Source organism: Bidens hawaiensis, unplaced genomic scaffold (assembly GCF_021521415.1).
Source record: "Bidens hawaiensis isolate Kalapana, Puna unplaced genomic scaffold, B.hawaiensis_p1.1 tig00005195_1, whole genome shotgun sequence".
Lineage (NCBI taxonomy): Eukaryota > Viridiplantae > Streptophyta > Magnoliopsida > Asterales > Asteraceae > Bidens > Bidens hawaiensis.
The window spans coordinates 899,883-919,719 of record NW_027491335.1 but is presented as its reverse complement, the minus strand read 5'-3'; the positions used below and the strand labels follow the sequence as shown (position 1 = coordinate 919,719).

At 34.4% G+C, this 19,837-nt stretch overlaps 2 protein-coding genes and 1 non-coding gene across 3 annotated transcripts; 2 read left to right on the top strand and 1 right to left on the bottom strand.

The window, feature by feature from the left end:
• The first annotated feature begins 243 nt into the window (after positions 1–243).
• On the top strand, positions 244–4,743 carry LOC143629480 (putative protein phosphatase 2C 63). Its single transcript, XM_077098746.1, has 4 exons — positions 244–421; positions 1,304–1,677; positions 3,485–3,721; positions 4,324–4,743. The coding sequence occupies exons 2-4, from the start codon at positions 1,399–1,401 to the stop codon at positions 4,579–4,581; spliced, it is 774 nt and encodes a 257-aa protein (XP_076954861.1). The 5' UTR covers positions 244–421; positions 1,304–1,398; the 3' UTR covers positions 4,582–4,743.
• Positions 4,744–9,195: 4,452 nt separating this feature from the next.
• LOC143629478 (3-oxo-Delta(4,5)-steroid 5-beta-reductase-like) lies at positions 9,196–10,579 on the bottom strand. The gene is made up of 2 exons (XM_077098744.1): positions 10,518–10,579; positions 9,196–10,430 (listed from the first exon to the last, which is right to left on the bottom strand). Exons 1-2 carry the CDS (start codon positions 10,554–10,556, stop codon positions 9,297–9,299), a joined length of 1,173 nt encoding a protein of 390 aa, XP_076954859.1. The 5' UTR covers positions 10,557–10,579; the 3' UTR covers positions 9,196–9,296.
• Positions 10,580–14,156: 3,577 nt separating this feature from the next.
• Positions 14,157–14,352, top strand: LOC143629506 (U2 spliceosomal RNA). The gene has a single exon (XR_013152965.1). It is a non-coding gene; the product is annotated as a U2 spliceosomal RNA (small nuclear RNA).
• The last annotated feature ends 5,485 nt before the right edge of the window (positions 14,353–19,837 follow it).

Here is a 19,837-nt window from a genome sequence, read left to right as displayed (position 1 = left end):
AAAAGTCGAAGGTTCAAATTCCATATAAGACGAATTACAACAATTTAAAAGTGTGTTAGCCGTTAAAAAAATAAAAAAGAAGAAAATGAAAACATCTTATACAAATTAAACCACCTTTCTCTCTCTCTCATTCTCATTCAACATTTGCCCTAAATTAATTAATTAATAATCAATATGTGTGTTAAGCCGTTGGAGAGGTGTATAGGCCGCCGTAGCGGCGACGTATTGCTTTGGCACAACGACTTGAAGCCTCATTCCTCCGGTGACTTCTCAATTGCAGTCGTTCAGGCTAATTCTAATTTGGAAGACCAGAGCCAGGTGTACACTTCGCCTTCTGCTACCTACGTTGGTGTTTATGATGGTCATGGTGGACCTGAGGCTTCGCGGTTTGTTAATACTAACCTCTTTCCGTTTATTCACAGTAAGTGCTTGTTATTTATAAACCCTAGCTGATTGTTTTTTGAAATTGAATGTTGAATTAATTGATTATGATGAAATTGAATGTTTAATTTTTGATTTGTGTGGGTTTGAATGGTTAGATAGTTGAATTACATAGTGATTTTAAACCCTAGGTGCTTATAATGTGGAATCGAAGGCTTGATTTTGATGAAATTGAATGTTGAATTATTTGATTTGTGTAATTTTAAACCCTAGGTGCTTATTATGTGAAACTGAACACTTTATTACTGTTGAGTTTGATGAAATTTAATGGTGATTTGTGCAATTTTGTTGGGTTAGAACTTAGAAAGTTGAATTTTACAATTTTAAAATTTTATGTGTTGGCAGAGTACGCAACCGAACAAGGATATTTTGATGAAACTGAATGTTGATTTTCTTGATTTGTGCAGTTTTGTTAGGTTAGAAAGTTGAATTTTCACAGTTTTACGATTGCATGTGTGATTATGTGTTTGCAGAGTACGCAACTGAACAAGTTGATTTTGTTAAAATTATAAAATTGAATGTCCACTTTCTTGATTTGTGCTGTTTTGTTAGGTTAGAAAGTTGAATTTTCACAGTTTTACAATTGTATGTGTGATTATGTGTTTGCAGAGTATGCAAGTGAACGAGGAGATTTTGATAAAATTGAATGTTGATTTCCTGAATTTGTGCAGTTTTGTTAGGTTAGAAGGTTGAATTTTTACAATTTTACAATTTTATGTGTGATTATGTGTTCGCAGAGTATGCAACCGAACAAGGAGATTTTGATGAAATCGAATATTGATTTTTTGATTTGTGCAATTTTGTTAGGTTAGAAAGTTGAAGTTCACAAATTTACAATTTATCTTTGATTATGTGTTTGTAGAGTATGCAAGTGAACAAGGAGGTATATCTGCAGATGTTATAAGGAAGGCGTTTAATGCTACTGAAGAGAAGTTCTTTCAATTTGTGAAGCATCAAATGCCGATTAAACCTCAAATCACATCAGTTGGATCATGTTGTCTTGTTGGTGCAATCTCTGATGGTGAATTGCATGTTGCTAACCTTGGCGACTCTCGTGTAGTGCTAGGTCAGAAAGTTTCAGATGGAGGAAAACCTAGAGTTGTTGCAGAGCGGTTGTCTCGTGATCATAATGTCTCGTATGAAGAGGTGAGGAAGGAGGTTGAAGCACAACATCCTGATGATTCAGCTGTTGTTTTGTACTGCAGAGGAGTTTGGAGAATCAAAGGCATAATTCAGGTATTTTGATATATGAACTCAGTTTACGGTTTGATCAATACTTAACAGTTATTATCTGCAGTTATGATATGATGATTTTTGAATGATGCTGAAAAAATCTAACTATGGGCCTGAGTTTCCCATATTTGATTATGACATTGAAGAAACACTAGTGGACCCCGGGCAGATTACGGATAATCTGGGGGTTAAATAGATGTTTCCCACGAGGGGTTGGATCCGGCAAAGATGGTTCTTCTGATAACCTGCAAAACAGACACCGTGAGCTCGTCACTGAGAAGGGGGGGGGGGGGTTCCTCCTTGTGACCACCCTCCGGCGTGAGAATCAGACTAGATTGCTCTTGAATATAAGTATATATTAAGAGATTGCTAGAGCAGATATCAGGTATAATATGTAAGATACGAGATAGTATATGATAAGATCAGATGATCATACCATTTGGGGTATTTATAGCCGAAGGTAGGTTTCCAAGAAGGTATAGCCGGCTGAATAGTATTCCTGTTCTACCAACTGTGGCCTACGCACGTGCCATGCTGGTAGTTGGTGGGTAGGTAGCGGCTGACAGTGACCAGGCCTGCTGTGTACTATTCCTTTTCCACCAACTGCCGGCTATGCACGTGGTATGACAGGAGTTGGTGAGTAGGTAGCGGCTAATAGTGACATACAGTACAAGAGCATGCTGCTCGCCATACTGTTGTCAATGAGCTGTCGTATCTTTGGTCAGATCTTTTGCCCATACCTCGTCAGGTACAGTACAAAAGATCTTTCAGTATCGTACGGACTGGCTCATTTGGGCGGGAGTATTCCCCCTCCCGCCTTTGTGCGGGATTGTTCCCGGCTTGCTCATTCCTTCTTCAGGTGACTACTGAATTATTATGAGTGTTAAGCCTTGTGCGTGTAGCCTTGCTGCGCGGGTAGCCTTCCCTGATGGCTGGTATCCGTAACTGCGGGAACAGGCGGAGTACTTGGAAACCATTGGGAGGCGTTTCCTGCGGGAACAGCTTGCGTACTGCGCGTAAGGACGTCACGTCTCTGAGCATGGTGGGTCCTGCCGATCCAGTTGGTTTCTGCGCAGACGTCTCTCTTTGAGGTGAGTCTTGCGAGTTTGGTCTTTGCGCAGACGTCCCTCTTTGAGGTGAGTCTTGCGGGTCCAACTGCGCAGACGTCTCTCTTTGAGGTGAGTCTTACGGGTCCAACTGGGCTCTGCTGGGACCTACCTCTTCAGACATTAAACCTGTATCAGTTAGCATATTCTTTTCATCTTGCAAAAGTGAAGTTTTGATTGAGACAATTACATGTATGTTGTGTTGCATTTGTAGAAATTAGGTGTCCTAGTCATCAATGTGCACACATGTTACTTAACAAGATATATGTATAACATTTATAAAAATAGGCACATTACATTTCAGTTTCCAGTTCACTTCTGATTTTGGATCCTTTTCGCCTTTGCTTTCTGTAAAGATGATTATTCTGCACACCAAAATTCTTTATTTAGTTGTGGCATCTTATTCTCAGTTATTTTTGTCCATTTTCTTTTTGCTTTTTTGAGAATCATTATGGCACCTTTGATCTAAGTCCTCTAAAAAGGATGATGCCTGACCTACTTTTTCAAGAATTACATGTTCCACTTTGTGCCATTATCTCATGCAGTTGAAGAAGTTATTGTGGCAAGTATTCCATGCATGAAAGAAACATAAAGATGTCACATTTCAATGTTATAGATATGATATGATATGATATGATATGTTTGTTCGATCTTATCCTCATGTTACTTTCTGTTTAACATGACCTTTATTTTTCCCTTTTCAGGTATCAAGATCTATAGGTGACTTCTACTTGAAGAAACCCGAGTTTCACCGGGACCCACGTCTTATGCAATTCGGGCATCAGATTCCTTTGAAAAAACCCGTATTAACCGCCGAGCCTTCCATAATATCAAGGAAACTTAAACCCCAAGACTTATTTTTGATATTTGCTTCCGATGGACTTTGGGAACATTTGAGTGATGAAGCAGCTGTTGATATTGTTTACAAAAATCCAAGAGCCGTAAGTCGCCTTCTTGTAAAACCGAATTAACCGACACAACCAATGAAACCGAACCGATATAACCAACCCTAACCAGAAACCGGTGGATTGGTTTAATGTTTATTTTGAAAACTGAAATTAGTGGGCTGGTTTTGGTTATCTATAGTTCCATAACCGACAACACCGACCTGAGCAAAGTTTTAGTAAATCCATGGTTAACCGAACTGACCTAGTACGTATAACGATCCGTATAACCGAATGCTAAGTAATATATACATATTCAATAATTCAAGTCCAAATGTGTAATAAAAATTTACATAGTGGTTAAAAAATAGAAGCTCAAACATTTAGGCCTAGTTACATTATCTTGCGCCATTTTAGGGTGGCCCAAACATTTCAAAACTAAACATCGTTCACGGTTAACTAAATCATAACTAAACTGAACCAAACCAACATTTTCTAACTGATTAACCGTAACTGATTGGTTATCATTCTCTGGTTAACTGAAAGTTCGCTTCTGGTTACAGCTTTGGGCCCAAACGACCTATGCACACCCCTAAGTTAGAGTCATAGAAACGGTTTCATACCCTTTATAATAATATAAATGCATCTTATCATTTCAGGGAATAGCGAAAAGATTGGTGGGTGCAGCAATTCGCGAGGCGACAAAGAAACGGGAGTTGAGATACAAGGATATAATGAAAATAGAACGGGGCATTCGGCGTCATTTTCATGATGATATATCCGTGATAGTGATATATCTTGATCATGAAAAAACATCAAAACATAGCAAGTTGGGGTTCACAACTGCACCTGTTGATATCTTTTCTCATAATGAAGATAAAGTTGTGGAAGATCATCCCCTTTTGTTGAAGAACTAAAGAAGATGATGATAAAGTTAAAACAGTGTAAATAGTTTTACAAGAGGGTTGCAGCTGCTGATAAGATACCTGTTTGAAACCAGTTTTTGAGTTCTAACTGTTTTTTGGTGACAAGAGTGTTTTTTTATGATATGGAGTTTATGAGTTATTATCAACCAACATTATCATATGGTTATTGCTAGTGGTTGAACAAATAAATTTTGATTACTTAAAATCAAGACTTTTGCTATCTAAAATAAAAGTTAATAAAAGAACATTTTATTTAGTAAAAGAAGAAAAATCGGGTAATAATTCATCCTCTCGGGTAATAATTCATCTTGCTAGTATAAGGTTTAATGAATTTTAGGTGAAAAGATTGTTGTTAAAAAAATCATATTCTTGAATGTGTATGAAACTATGAACGCTTGCCTGTGTCTCTGGTTTTACTCTAATTAAAATGCATATTATATTCTACGTGAATAATGTTTTCTCTGTAATGCGCGGTTCAAAAGCTATGAATCATCTTTTGCTCACGTATAGTAAATTTCCGGTGCCAATATGAGGATGTTCATACGTTTGTTAGGGTACAATACGCTTTTTAGTTATTAACTCAAAACATATACTTTTTCACTTATTAACTTGAAACACTGAAAGGAGTTCTTATTTCATGATTGTAGAGGTATAGTTGTAGTATAGAAGTTCCGGCAAGTAACATCTTTTATACTTTATTTTATTTTATTTGGGGAAGCAAATTCCAATCAAATAACACAAAATTAGTAAAGCCTTGTTTTTAAAGTCTATTTTGTCTTAACATTTTGAGCCGTCCATGTGGTACCTTTCAAAATATGTATGATGATGGTACAGACATTTAAGTTGAATATCTGATCATTGCATAATTTCTTATTTGTCTAAGATAGACATACATGGTTGGACTTAAAATAGTTTATAATACATTGATATTGGACTAAAAACATTCTTGGTCGGTTTATGTTGCTTTCTCAACGTGGAAGGAACATGCCCATAACCTAATTTGACTTAACAAATGAAGAACCTGAAAGTTATGTTGGAGAAACACACACGTATTACCCCAAAAGCACAAGTTGTTTCAATGGATCTCAATTTCTATGCTAACTACTCCAATTCACATTATCAATTTTTTCTTCTAGTTTCTATAATGATATACGTAATCATCGTTCTTAAACAAGTCATATTAGTGTGCATATTATGTCGTTTATATTAAATATAAATTCCTGTAAAAACATGTAACACTGAATTGTCTTAAGGGTAACAATTTTAGGATATAGGATATAATTTGAGCTGTTCAAAAGAAAAAAGAAAACAATTTTAGAAAATAAAAGCTTAATATAATTTTCTGTCATTACACATGGTCCAGAAACAAACATACATAATAATTTTTATAGGAGACTATATGAAAAAAGATACTTGAATGCCATTTGTATATATTAGTTTTTTTTTTATAAATACGCATTTGATGATAAAGTTAAAACAAATTGATGATAGAGAATTAATATAATTTGATAAAAGGAATTGATGATAAATAAATAATGAAAAACAATAAAATTGAAGAGGAACTTTCCTACACATATAATATTGTTAAATTATATGCATTTTTTATAACCACAACTCATTTTTCTCTAAACTGTAATTTCAATTTTACATGTTTTGTTTGACGGGGAAAGGTAACGTATACATAAATTAACGTGTTAAATGTGAGAATTAAGTAAAGTAATTATATATACAAGTAGAGTAATTATGTAATTACTCTATGATGTAATTACATAATTAAACTACTTGTATATATAAATATTCTATTTGATTCTCACCATTAACACGTTAATTATATTTGTATTTGATCCAAACCCCTCTTTTGACAATCAAATGACTTTTAAACTCATAATATGAAAAAATGAAAGTTTATCTACTAATTAACACCAGTAGATCAAAGCAGGGCCGTCTCAACCCTTTTTGGGGCCTAAAGCAAAGAAAAACTTAGAGGTCTTTTCTAAAAAAAATTTACAAATTATTTTTGAAGTGTAATAAAAATAAGTTTTAATGTTCATCCAAACAAATTGTATTTAAATAATGTGTGTATGTATATAACTTAACATCAAATTAAACGGTCTTTGATCCAGTGCCGGCTCTAGGGTAATCCAAGTAAGGCAATGGTTTTAGGCCTTCATATTTTGAAGGCCTCCATTCCTCCAATTTTAAGATGCTCTGTAACATATTTTCTATGCTGGATGTATCTTTTGGAAATGTGATATTCATGAGTGTCAAGAAAGAAGAGAGAAACTTTTGTAACAAAATAATAAGAATAATTTGTGAGTCTATGTATTTGCTCTGTTTTATCTGTTGAAGAAGGTTGATGTTGGTTGTTGAGTGTCAGAGAAGATGACTATAGAAATGAAGAGTGAAGATGTGATAAGTGATAATATTGGTAATTATAGCTTACATTTTTTTTTAATTTTTTCCTATTATTGGTTGAGATGAAATTGTACATGGAGATTGGAAAATATATTGCTTGAATAACATATAATTTGTAATAGAAAATATTAAAATATTGATAAACAGTGAGCCATGTGAAATAGTATGGTTAAAAGTTATAACCTACTTAATATTATTGTTGAAAACTAAATAAAATGTCTAATAAAAAGAACTAGAAAATAAAATATTTATTTGTTGATGGTTTATTTAAATAAATAGTGTGAAAGTTGGGACCAGTAACAGCTACTTTCAAAATTAAGATTATTATCAGTCAACTGCACTAAGTTGAGATTATTAAAATCCAATTTTCTTAATAATAATAATAATAATAATAATAATGAAAATATCTAAGAATCACTCATATCATATTCAAATATACGGCTAGGAATTGTTATGTTGTAATTATGTCACAATAATATTGACTTTCCTTCTCAGCTATCGTGTTCTCTTCTTCATCTTTAAACATGTCGAATTTCAAGTTGGTTACACTCTCTTTTCTACTGTCTACTGATAATATTAGTCTTCTTTCATTTGATATAAAATCAATATCCTTAAATCATATTGACATCCTCTATCCGAACTTTGCAACCGATTTATGTATCAGTAAGAGTATATATTATTTTTACGAATGAATTCCACGACTGATTTCTGAATTTGAAACAAGGATATGTGATATCAAGTACACAACACACTTAGTTAAGATTTTGTGAATCAATTTTTACTTTTGGAATGAGTATTTGTGATTTTTTTAAACTATCTAACACACGCCCTAACCTAGTGAGTTAGTGGTCTGATGTTTGCCTCTCACAAATATGATAGCGAGTTCAGATCCTTGCAAGTGCGATTATGTGAATTTTTAGTTAAAAAAATATAGTTTGTTAAAAAAAGTTGTTGAGACATACAATCCATTAATACTAACATAGTGTATTCAATAACAAACACCAAGATTTAAAAGTGTTTTCAGTCTCATTATATTAGCTTGTTTACCTCTAAATGAAGTTTATGAAGTGATGGACTGATGGATGTTTCATACTTTCATTCATGTTTCTACATGTATAACGGTTAATAATGCATTCACTAAAGTATATACTATACACTATTAAGAGTTGGCACGTATTAGTTGATTAATACTACTAATAATTTCATAAATGTTGTATTTATTAGGGCATGGTTATACATAGATTCATGATCATCGACTCCACATAGGCGTCACATCACTTACTTTATATTATTTAACTTTATCTCGCTAAGGGAAATTGTTTAACCCTCTTCCCATCACTTTATTTAATGTAAAATTGATTCTTAAATTATTATGTGTTTAGAGGATTTTAAAGTCCGTTAATATTATAACTCATCTTACATTAAACGTCCCTTAACCCATGAAGAGAATGGTATGCCACTCGTTAACCATTGCCAACTCAGCTTTAACGCCCTAAGGTTTAAGGTATACCGTTGGGCCTTATCAGTAAATAAAAGTGAACACCAGTGGTATTTACTAAACATTAAAAAACACTACAAATGAAGTGATTTTACTAGGGGTGTCATTCATGTCAGATTAAAATTTGTAACCCAAATCTGACCCATATTATTATTTGTGTCAAAATTTTCGACTCTAACCTACACACGCATAAATTTGAGCCGACCCAAACACGAATCGTTTAACCCCATTTATCTGAAAAAAAATTAATAAAAACAGAATTAATATAATCTAAATTCGGTTGAGTAAACAAGTAATGCATAAATTTTTTGTTTGAAATTATTAAAAATATTGAAAATGAATTAGAAACACAAATGTATCGTTACAAAAATGGAAATTAAAAAAAACAAATAAATAAAAATATAATTATAAAATTTTTCTTTAAAATACTTAAAACGAGTAATAAATCAACCCGAACCTAGCCCGTTTTTAAAACAGATTGTGTGACTCGACTCAAAACCTTTTCTTTTTCTTTTTCTATGAGTCGACCCAAAACCTTTTCTTTCGTGTCAACAATTGCCGCCACTAATATTCACTGATAAATTCAAACAATATATCATCTTAATCCAAAGAAAGAATTAATGTATTACAAGTTTTACAAAACTGATGGTGGTTTATGCAAACTTGTTCCAAACTCCCTCCAATTATCACACAAACACATAATATTATTACCATCAACTCCAACAATCAAACCTTTTATTCCATCTTAATTCACACACCAATACAACATGATCATGAACAACAAACTCCAAATCTAAGGAACAATCTTGTACCCTTTCATCTTATCAATCCAAGAAATCAAACTAGACTTAGTATTCCTAAACCCCAAAAACCCATGCTCCTTACTCTTGTTCATAGTATCCAACATACACTCACTTCCAAGAATCATATCCACAAACCACCACACTCCAACATCCTCCAATTTAGTAACTTGCAACCCTTTCTCCTTCACAATCTCATCCCAAACACCCCCTTTATCATTCATCATCTCCACCATACTCATCTTCCCCCAGCTCTCATCAAACCCACCATCCTCCACCTCGAAATTCTCCGCCAAAACCTTCCAAAAATGCTTCCATTTGAACATGTCCCCGTTACTTATATTAAACGCCTCATTCTTCGCGTACTCGTCCACCGCAGCCCATATATGCTGCTCCGCTATCAAATCCGCATCCGAACAATCCGAATACCCCTCCCACGCCTCCTTAATCCCCGGAAACCTAAACGGTACCCCTTCGTGTTTACAAATCGCTGCGTAAACGCATAACGAACCGATAATGTTCATCATGCTATACGGGGAAAACCCGAATATCGTCCCGGGTCGATGAACCGACCATGTCAACCCTTCCTTTTGCTCGACCGCCTTAAACAAAATATCCTCTAAAGTGTAATAAAAATTCGGGGCTTCGAGTCTCGGCAAGTCTTCATGGAAAGGTGGATCGTGGGCCACTTTTCCGTACAACTCAAACGGGCCGAGGTAATGCTTCCGGCCCGTTTGCAGCGACACGTGTCGCAAACTGGGTGAGTTCGGTATGACAGCGTCAAGCACGTTCTGAAACATCTGGCCGTTGATCTCACAGTTTTCCAGTTCAGTGGATCTGTTAGCCCAGGTGACGTAGAACAGGTGGGTGACGTCATGCAAAGCACCTAATTTGGTTAGGGTTTGGTCGGGTTGTGAGATGTCGCACTGGATGTATTCGATTGGGTGGTCGGCGTTCCACGGTGAGCGTTCACGGCGGGCGACGCCGTAGACCTTCCAAGGGCCGCCGGGGGTGTCGGAGAGAGGGAGGATCTCGGCGAGACTGTTGCCGACGATGCCGGTGACTCCGATGATTAAGGCAACGCTTTGGTATTTGGGTGGTGCGTTGTCGTCTTCGTCCAGTTTTTTCTGTCAGTTAGTTGATGGTTAATTAATTAGTTATGAATTGAATTGAGATTGAAAAATGAAGTGTTAAATTGTTTGTTTGTTTGTTACCTTAGCGGCTCCGATTGCTCCAGCCCACCACCAGCTCATTGTGGATGTTGGATTAGATGGAACGGTGGCGAAGGATGTGGAAGAGAGTGTTTTTTTTATAGACTTGTTATTTGGCTTATCATGTGATCATGTATGCAACTCATGTTCTGTTTTTCTTCCTCTAAAATCTTTTATTTATTTATTTTCATGTGATTGCAATAAAAGTGACGCTATGACTGAAATGGGTCTAGTGGATGCAACCACAACTAATCATTAACTCTTTATTATTAATTATTATTGATTAAAAATAATAAGATAAACTAACCCACCAATCAAAACAAACCTCCCCAACCCACAACCCAGCGCCCGGGGGCGGTGTTCCCCGCTTCATAGGGGCTTTATGTGGTGGGATGGCGACTCACTATGCAGGGTCTAATGTGGCTTTCATATCATCAAGTTGTAGATGTTACGAGTGAGATATAAAATAAGATTGTGGGAAGAAGATGTGAAGATGTATTATTGTGGAATATGAGACAAGTATTTTATGGGTAAACTTGGTTTAAACATGCAGATACTCTATATTGCTATAGGGTTAAGATATAATAAAACTTCACTTGAGTTGAGAAAACTCTAAAAACTCGTTATCAATCACATGTTTTTAATTAAATTTTGAATCTTTTGGTTCACAATTAAAGTTAATAAAAAATGTAAAAGTATTATTCATTTTCTCTCTTTAGAAAATATGTTAAAAAAAAGATAAAAAAAATTAGGAAACATTTTTTAAAAATATTTTTCAATATTTTGTATTAAATGTAACAACATATATTACATATGTTTTCTTAAAAAAAACGATGTTACATAGGGTTTTCATGGGTTTTTTCTCAACTCAAATGAGTTTTCATTCTATACATGTCCCATTGCTATACGTTGCACAAAATGAGTTATATATGTGTCACCTACTAGCTTTGTATGTGTTTAAGTTAATTTTGAATGTTTGATTCATAAAACAGCCAAGAAGACACGTAAGTGGCTTATGGTCATCTAACAACATATCATACGCTGGCGTGTAAGAGCACACACTCAATGTCCTCTGTGATACGCTGCCAAATACGTTCAAGGAGTAAAATAGGGAAGGGCATAACATACGCTGGCCGAGTTCAGTTTTTCTTTTCCTGTGTACTGTTTCCAAGTCATGAGTTTTCCCGTTATGTATTGTACTATTGTGTATAACTTTTCAGAAAAAACTAGCTTGAATAGTTGATTGATTATCAAGTCTTGAGTCGGGAAAACACCAAAGCTTTTGAGAAGTTATCTTTTCTAAACTACGATACTTTGAATGACTTATCTTGCCATGATGACCATGATGAACACTTGCCATGATGCTGCTGGTAAACTATGGCCTAGTTTCATTTGTGTTGACTTTTACAAGGTATTTTCCATTATCTTTGACAATAATCTTCATTGTTCACACGCTGCTCTAGATTTTGCTAACGGGCAGCTAGTTTCGGTTGTAACAACATTGACTCATGCGGTGTATACTTACATTTTCATTAGCATCAATGTTTTCGTAACTAAACCGGTCACCTTTCCGGTCGGTCCACTAGTGAAGAAACACTAACCGGACCCCGGACAGATTACTGGTAACCTGGGGGTTGGAGAGATGTTTCCCACGAGGGGTTAGACCCTTGGAAGATGGTTCTTCTGATAACCTGCAAAACAGACACCGTGAGCTCGTTACTGAGAAGGGGGGGGGTTCCTCCTTGTGACCACCCTCCGGCGTGAGAATCAGACTAGATTGCTCTTTAAATATAAAAGTATATTAAGAGATTGCTAGAGCAGATATCAGGTATAATATGATGATAATGTAGTAAGATATGATAAGATGAGATGGTCATACCATTTGTGGTATTTATAGCCGAAGGTAGGTTTCCAAGGAGGTATGGCCGGCTGCAACAGTGTTCCTGTTCCACCAACAGTAGCCTACGCACGTGCCCTGCTGGTAGTTGGTGAGTAGGTAGCGGCTGATAGCGACCAGGCCTGCTGTATACTATTCCTGTTCCACCAACTGACGGCTACGCACGTGGTATGGCAGTAGTTGGTGAGTAGGCAGCGGCTAATAGTGACATACAGTGCAGGAGCATGCTGCTCGCCATACTGTTGTCAATAAGCTGTCGTATCTTTAGTCAGATCTTTTTCCCATACCTCGTCAGGTACAGTACATAATATCTTCCTGTATCGTACGGACTGGCTTATTTGGGCGGGAGTATTCCCCCTCCCGCCCTTGTGCGGGATAGTTCCCGGCTTCGCTCATTCCTTCAGGTGACACTGAGTGAGAGCTAAGTGCCTTGTGCGTGTAGCCCTGCTGCGCGGGTGGCCTTCCCTGATGGCTTGTATCCGAGGCTGCGGGAACAGGCGGAGTCCTTCACCATCGGGAGGCATTTCCTGCGGGACCAGCTTGCGTACTGCGCGTAAGGACGTCACGTCTCTGAGCATGGTTGGTCCTGCGGATCCAGTTGGTTTCTGCGCAGACGTCCCTCTTTTAGGTGAGTCTTGCAGGTCCAACTGGGCTTTGCTGGGACCTACCTCTTCAACTAGTCAGAAAATTTATAAATTTAAACCACTTATAAAAGTAATTTAAACAAAATATGAAACAATTTTATGTTGAAGCAGCAACTGGACCTAGGAGTGCAAATGAACTGAACCGGACACTTTGACTTACTAGAACTTGAGCTCGGATCGTTTATTGACCACTAAACGAAATTTTGAAGGAAACAAACATAAAAAGATTGAAATCCGGTCAGACTGGGGGACGGTTCAAATACACACTCAATCAAACCGGTTATATAGCTTGTTCGCGGTCCGATTCTGAAAACAATGATTAGCATCATTAATATGAAGTGGAGAAAACAACAAAGATAGAAAACTTATGACTAAATAATATTATTGAATCTATTTGCAGGCAAAGATGCAATTTGGAGAGTGTATAGCATCAGATGACAGTCCTGCACCAGCCCCAACTACAAAAGTATCTACATCAACAACGGCAGCAGCAGCAACAAAAGGAAGAGGATTCAAGAAACTCATAAATTTACAATTTGATTCGATAACTGATTCCGAATTCCAGACAAAAAAATTCGAATTCGGTCCGGTTTTTATTTTGGTACCATACGAAGCTTTAGGATACAATTAGTTACTTTGAAAATGCTGCCTCTAAAGTACAATATTGAGTAGTATCCTGAAGGGCGAAACCTGTTAACATAATCAATGAAATATATATACTCTGCATGTGATGGATAAAAGTAACTAATACACTGTCTATAAAACTTTTCACGACATTAGTACTAGTAAGCTAACCTAAAAATCACGCTTGTTAACTTCATGATCGAATTCACAAGTATAACTATACGATCCAAGCACCATCATTCTCTCTTGGGCCATTATTTAGATGAGCAGACGCGAATGGTAAACCTCCAAGAACTTGGACAAGGTAGATAAATAAAAAAGTTAAGATTGGTAAATCAAATTGAGAGTTTTGCTGGTTGAGTTTTCTGTTTTATGGGAAAAAAAAAAAAAAAAACCTCTGCATCCCACATCGGCTGAGTGAAGTAACAGACAAGGGGAAGATTAGTTTAAAAACAAAGGCCCTGGGATTGAATAAGCATACCTTTCTTGGCCTTTTGGCTAAGATCAAGTGTGGTATCTGTTCTTATAAGTTTAATATCTGATATGTGAGTCATTGGCTCACTTGATATTAATCTTATTTTTTATATGGAAAGGCCCATCAAAGTAGCTTGTTGCTTGGGTCTTAATGTGTTGCCTTGGTCTTACATTACCACCAAGGCCCGGTGCACCCCTTCAATTTATTTTAAGTAATATTTTTCGGATGGTTTCTCTTTTAGGGCATAATTCCAGTTTAAACTTGCATAAAGAGTTTATGATTATTTTTGTCCCAGTAGTTTGCTATTCTAACGGTATTCAGTTATGCCGTTAGTTTAAGGGTATTTTTGTCTCTTTTATTTTAAGTTTACGGTCATTTTTGTCCCTGTGGTTTGATATTTATGTCACTTTAGTCAAAGCTTGTAATTTTGTCAATTTAATTCAGTTTTTTTTGTCTATAACCCTAGAGAGCATTATCCAAACCCAAAACAGGTTTGCATTTACTCTGTCGACAACAGTAATCATACCTCCTCTCATATTTAGTTTCTAGACGGTTTCTAAACCCTCCCCCATGGTGGAATTAAATGGTAAAGTGGTCAAAGCAATTCCGTGAAACCGAATTGTACATAAAAAACTAAAAACCGTTTCTTTGATGAATGCATAATAGTTAGGGTTTAGTGATTAACATATCATAACGAAAATCTGGGTCGTAATCAACTATTATACATTAATCAACGAAACGATTTTTAGTTTTTTCTATACAATTCGGTTTCAGGGAATTACCTTGACCACTTTACCATTTAATTCCACCATGGAGAAGATTTTAGGAAATGTCTAGAAACTAAATATAAGGGGATATGATAACTGTTGTCAACTGAGTAAATGCATATCAGTATTTGAGATTGCTCGATTGTTTTGGGCTTGAATTATGCTCTTCAGGGTTATAAACAAAAAAAATAAAAAAACTGAATTAAACTGAACATTAAATTGACAAATTTTCAAACTTTGGACTGAATTGGCAAAAATATCAAACCACAGAGACTAAGATGATCATTAACTCAAAATTAAAAGGAGAAAGACAAAAATACTCTTAAACTAACGGCATAGCTGGATGCCGATAGACGGATGTGACGTAATTGGCTAATATTTAAAACTATGAGGACTAAATTGACAAAATTACAAATTTTGGACTGAAGTGGTGAAAGTAACAAACCCCAGGGACGAAAATGGCCATTAACTTTTGTATAAAAGTTGGCGTTATGTGCATGTTGGCTTTTTAATGGCGTTTCACATCTATGCTTAAGCTTTTACCAAAAAAGACACTAATTACACAGAAATATATGTATTCAAGATATTAATAGTACAACACAAATCTAATTGTATTAACTCAATATCTCACCGATTCGTTTAGTTTTAGACTGTAACTCAAGTGAGGGCTTTAAAATGGGATAGATTAATAGGTGTGGATTTTAGTTCACAGTTTAATTGGTTACAGTTTAAACCTAAAAATGCAGACACATGAGCCCATATAATTTTAAGTTACTACATTCTATTAAGAATCCATCAATCAGCATCTTTATATGCGCCAGCGCTGTGGATTTGGTACTTATCATTTCTCAACCTCACTGTCCAACGTCTTAAAAGCCCAAAACCCAATTTCAATACCCGAAAATTTTTCATATTCATTTGCATATATATTATCTTGTTCACAAGTCACAATCACCAAAAAAGAAATAAACGGTTAGATTTTTTACAACTTATATATAGCCTTGTATTAAAGGAAATGGATACCCTTTTCTTAGGTTTAAGTTTTATGAAATGTTATGTTTCAAGGAAACACATGAAGCAGTTGATTAGTCTTCTTTCATATGAACTCATTTCGACTTATGATAGTTGATAGTAACAACTCATAATGATAGTAGTTGTTGTACAAGGTACAATTATGTCTAGACGTATCATTATATATTATGTATTCATTCTCTAAATTTCGAGTCACTATCGCAATGTGTACGCATGACTTTAATTTACAGCTTAGGACATATTCGTATGTCCGAATTTATGCTTTTACTCACTTTTTTCACTGAATTTTCTTGAACACTTTAATGGTACAGTTTTGGGATACATGTCTAGAAGAATGTACTAAGCCATAAATGATAAACATGTTAATTGTATGACACATGGAGCTTACCTTTTTACTGTAAAAGAATAACAGAAACAAAAAGTTGTCATAATACTAACCACACAAACACAGTTTGGATGAGTAAAGGAGAGTTTTTTACCAAAATGGGGGAGGGGAAAAAACTATTTATCAAATTAGGTGATTTCAAAAGTATTTATCAAAATAGGTATTTTCCTAATAAATTTACCCTTTCTCACTCTCTTTCTTATTAAATAAATTAATTTCTATCAAAAACTTATATATAGAAATCATAGATAAAAAATTGAATTGTAGATAATAAAACCTTTTTTTTATTTTCATTTCGTTTGAAATTAAACTATTCAAAAAAAAAGTTTCTTGAAACTGTCTTTATTGTATCAAAATCGATATAGGAAAAAAACCTAGTTTTTTTATTTTCTTTATTTCTAAATTCTTTATTATTGTTATTTTTATGGTTTTCTTTAAGTTTTTTTTATATAAGAGGGTTTAATAATTAAATTGGACATATTATCAATATTTTGTAACGATGTTTACTCGTAATCGGTCGGGTTGCCATCGGTAATGATACGACACTTGAACTAGTAAAGTTTACAATACCAAAAAAATTATTTGAATAAAACCTTGTTTTTTTAAACAAAATTTAGACCGAAATGTCGGAAAAAGATGATTAAACACAATAGGGAAAACCAAAAAAACAAATGCCGGTACCGGTATTAGTATTACCGATATTGGTGCGATGTTCAGCGGTTCCGGTAATACCAATACCGGTGCAATGTTCAGTCAAAATCGGTTTGGTTTGATTCGTCATGGTACGGATAAATTACTGACACTCGTGTAACTTATGATATAAAAAATGTTCTAGTTTGAATACATATTTTCATTCAACAAAATTTAAATGGAGATGTAAGTTTTTTTTAAATGTATTTATTTGAAACATCGGTATTGACCAAAAAAAAAAAGAAACATCAGTCTTGATATAAATAAATAAAAATATGAATATAAGAAAGAGTTTACAAGAACATTTTTTAAACAAAATGAAAAAAAAGTCATTTAATAACAAATAAATAAAAATATGAATATAAGAAACAATTTACAAGAAGATTTTTTAAACGAAATGAAAAACAAAAAAAAATAAAAGTTTAATTTTATTTTAATTCACGTTTTTTTAACACTTTCCAAACTCATTTATCAATGTTTTTATATATAGAACTTTTAATAGAAATTAGTTATTCAATAAGAATGAGAGTGAGAAAAGATAAATTTGTAAAGGAAAACCTATTTTAGTAAATAATTTTCAAATCACCTATTTTGGTAAATACTTTTTCCTCCTCTCTCATTTTAGTAAAAAACTCGAGTAAAGGAAGGTCAAAATAAGCCTAATTGACATGTTTTTAACTATTTTAACTTGCTTTAAATGACCATTAATTCTCTATATCTGTACAAATTTCCACTGTTTTACTAATAGATGAAATAATAATAATAATAATATACATGTAAATTCGACATTATGGGATTCAAGTTCTATACATTTTTTATGAATCCCAAACTCTTATAATTTACATGCCGCCCGTGGTTGTTCCGTTGTTCGGTTTTGTCTTATTGTTTGATTTGATTTTGGTACTACGTAACCTATGATTTATAAAATAAATTGTGAAAACTGCTACACGAAAAAGACCTGTATAATTTAGGTTAAAAAGCACAAATTTTAATGTACAAGACATAATATGATGTAAGTTAGTAGTAAAATATATTATGAAATCTATGAATACACATCTTTAAATCGTTGAAACACGTTGATACGTACCCAACCATTTCGTCCACCATGCATGCACATGCATGCACAATATGGAGTTGTGGGCTAGCTAATGCATCAATCTTTATGGCATTATTTACTTTGTTTTAGGCATGTTCTTTTAGGTAGTGGCTTAGTGGTGATAACCTCTAGTTAGTTTCTTTAGTTCGTTTATTTGTTGCCTATAAAAAGGCCTTGATTATTAATGAAAGCAAGTAGAAAATTATGAAGACAAATGTCTAATTCTTTATCTTATTTATTTGGAGTGTAACCCGCTCAAAGGGTCATATCTTGGGAGACCGCCGATCTCAAATCCGGTTACTATCACACGTAGTAGGTTTTCTTTTGAAAATCTATTAACGTAATTAATTGTACGTAGGAATAAAATTATTTGATCATAAACGTCTTTCAGAAAAATAGAATTTGATGTCTATGTCTTTGGATTCTAGGAAATACGGTAAATGGAACAAATGGATGTGACAAACATCTAAATTTGTTTAACTAGCTGATTAACTAGTCCAAAGTAATTAAACAACGTAATAACTGAGTTCCTATTGCCTAACTAGAACATAACATGGGAAAAAACTGAACATAATAAAACGGAATCGAATGCAACAAAGACTCAAATCTTAACAACATAGTACTCATGCGGGTCGATGACTAACAAATATCACATGACGTTTAGAAGTGTAATAGATAAGATTAACAAGGACCAATAAGGTACCGTCAAGAAGCCTAATAAAGATTTTAGCGGCATCAAAATTATAAATTTATAACAGCATAGCACTCATTTGGATTGAAAATGTTTTATTACATTGATATAATTGATTTATCATTTTAACAGAAAAATGGAACCCCACACCATTTACATCAAATGGTGTGGTGGCAAAGGTGGTTCACTTGCAAAGGTGGTTTGTAAATAATAATGTATTTGGCTGTTAAAAAAAACAGAAAAATGGAGCACGTGTTAAAGAAAAATCGTAGTTTAAATAGATGAAAACGATAAGATGATTATTGATTTATTATACTTGAAACAAGTGTGGTCAACCATGAGTTTATGTTTCAAGAATTCAAACTGAAAATTCACGGTCAACATTTGATACTATCGATTAATAATTAGAAGATGGGCTTATTCCTTTTAACGTTAACTTAGATATTTTCAAGCTACCTAAAAGCTTATTATTCTAATATGATTTTAATTAAATTACTTGACATGTTTTATAAGTTAAAACAAAAATATATCAGTATCGCGTAAATGGTGACTAAACCGTTACTAGTTCTCACTGAAATGATATGTTGTGATTACTGGTTAATATATAATCCTTTGACAAGTGTCATGTAGTACTGTCAAGTATACGTATTGGTTATATTAAAATTTAAAAAAAAAACGTCAAATATGCAACACAGTAATGTCAAATTGTCAATTAAGATGGATTCGTAGGGGATTCCGCACCACCAAAGAATCCAAAACTTAGTTAGGAAGACTGCTTGAACCGCCAATCTTTTTGTAAAATTCAAATCATGATTCTCTTTTAACTGTAAAAGCGATTACAACGCAAGTATTTATAAATGCTAAACATATAAGGTACATACAAACATATACGTAGCATATATGTACATATACGCTGGATGTCAACACTTCTCTCCTTATCTTTTATTTTAACACCGAGATCCAAAACACTTTTCACCGAGTCCGCATCCATCAAGAAAGGAAGGTTCAGCCACATTGGGTCC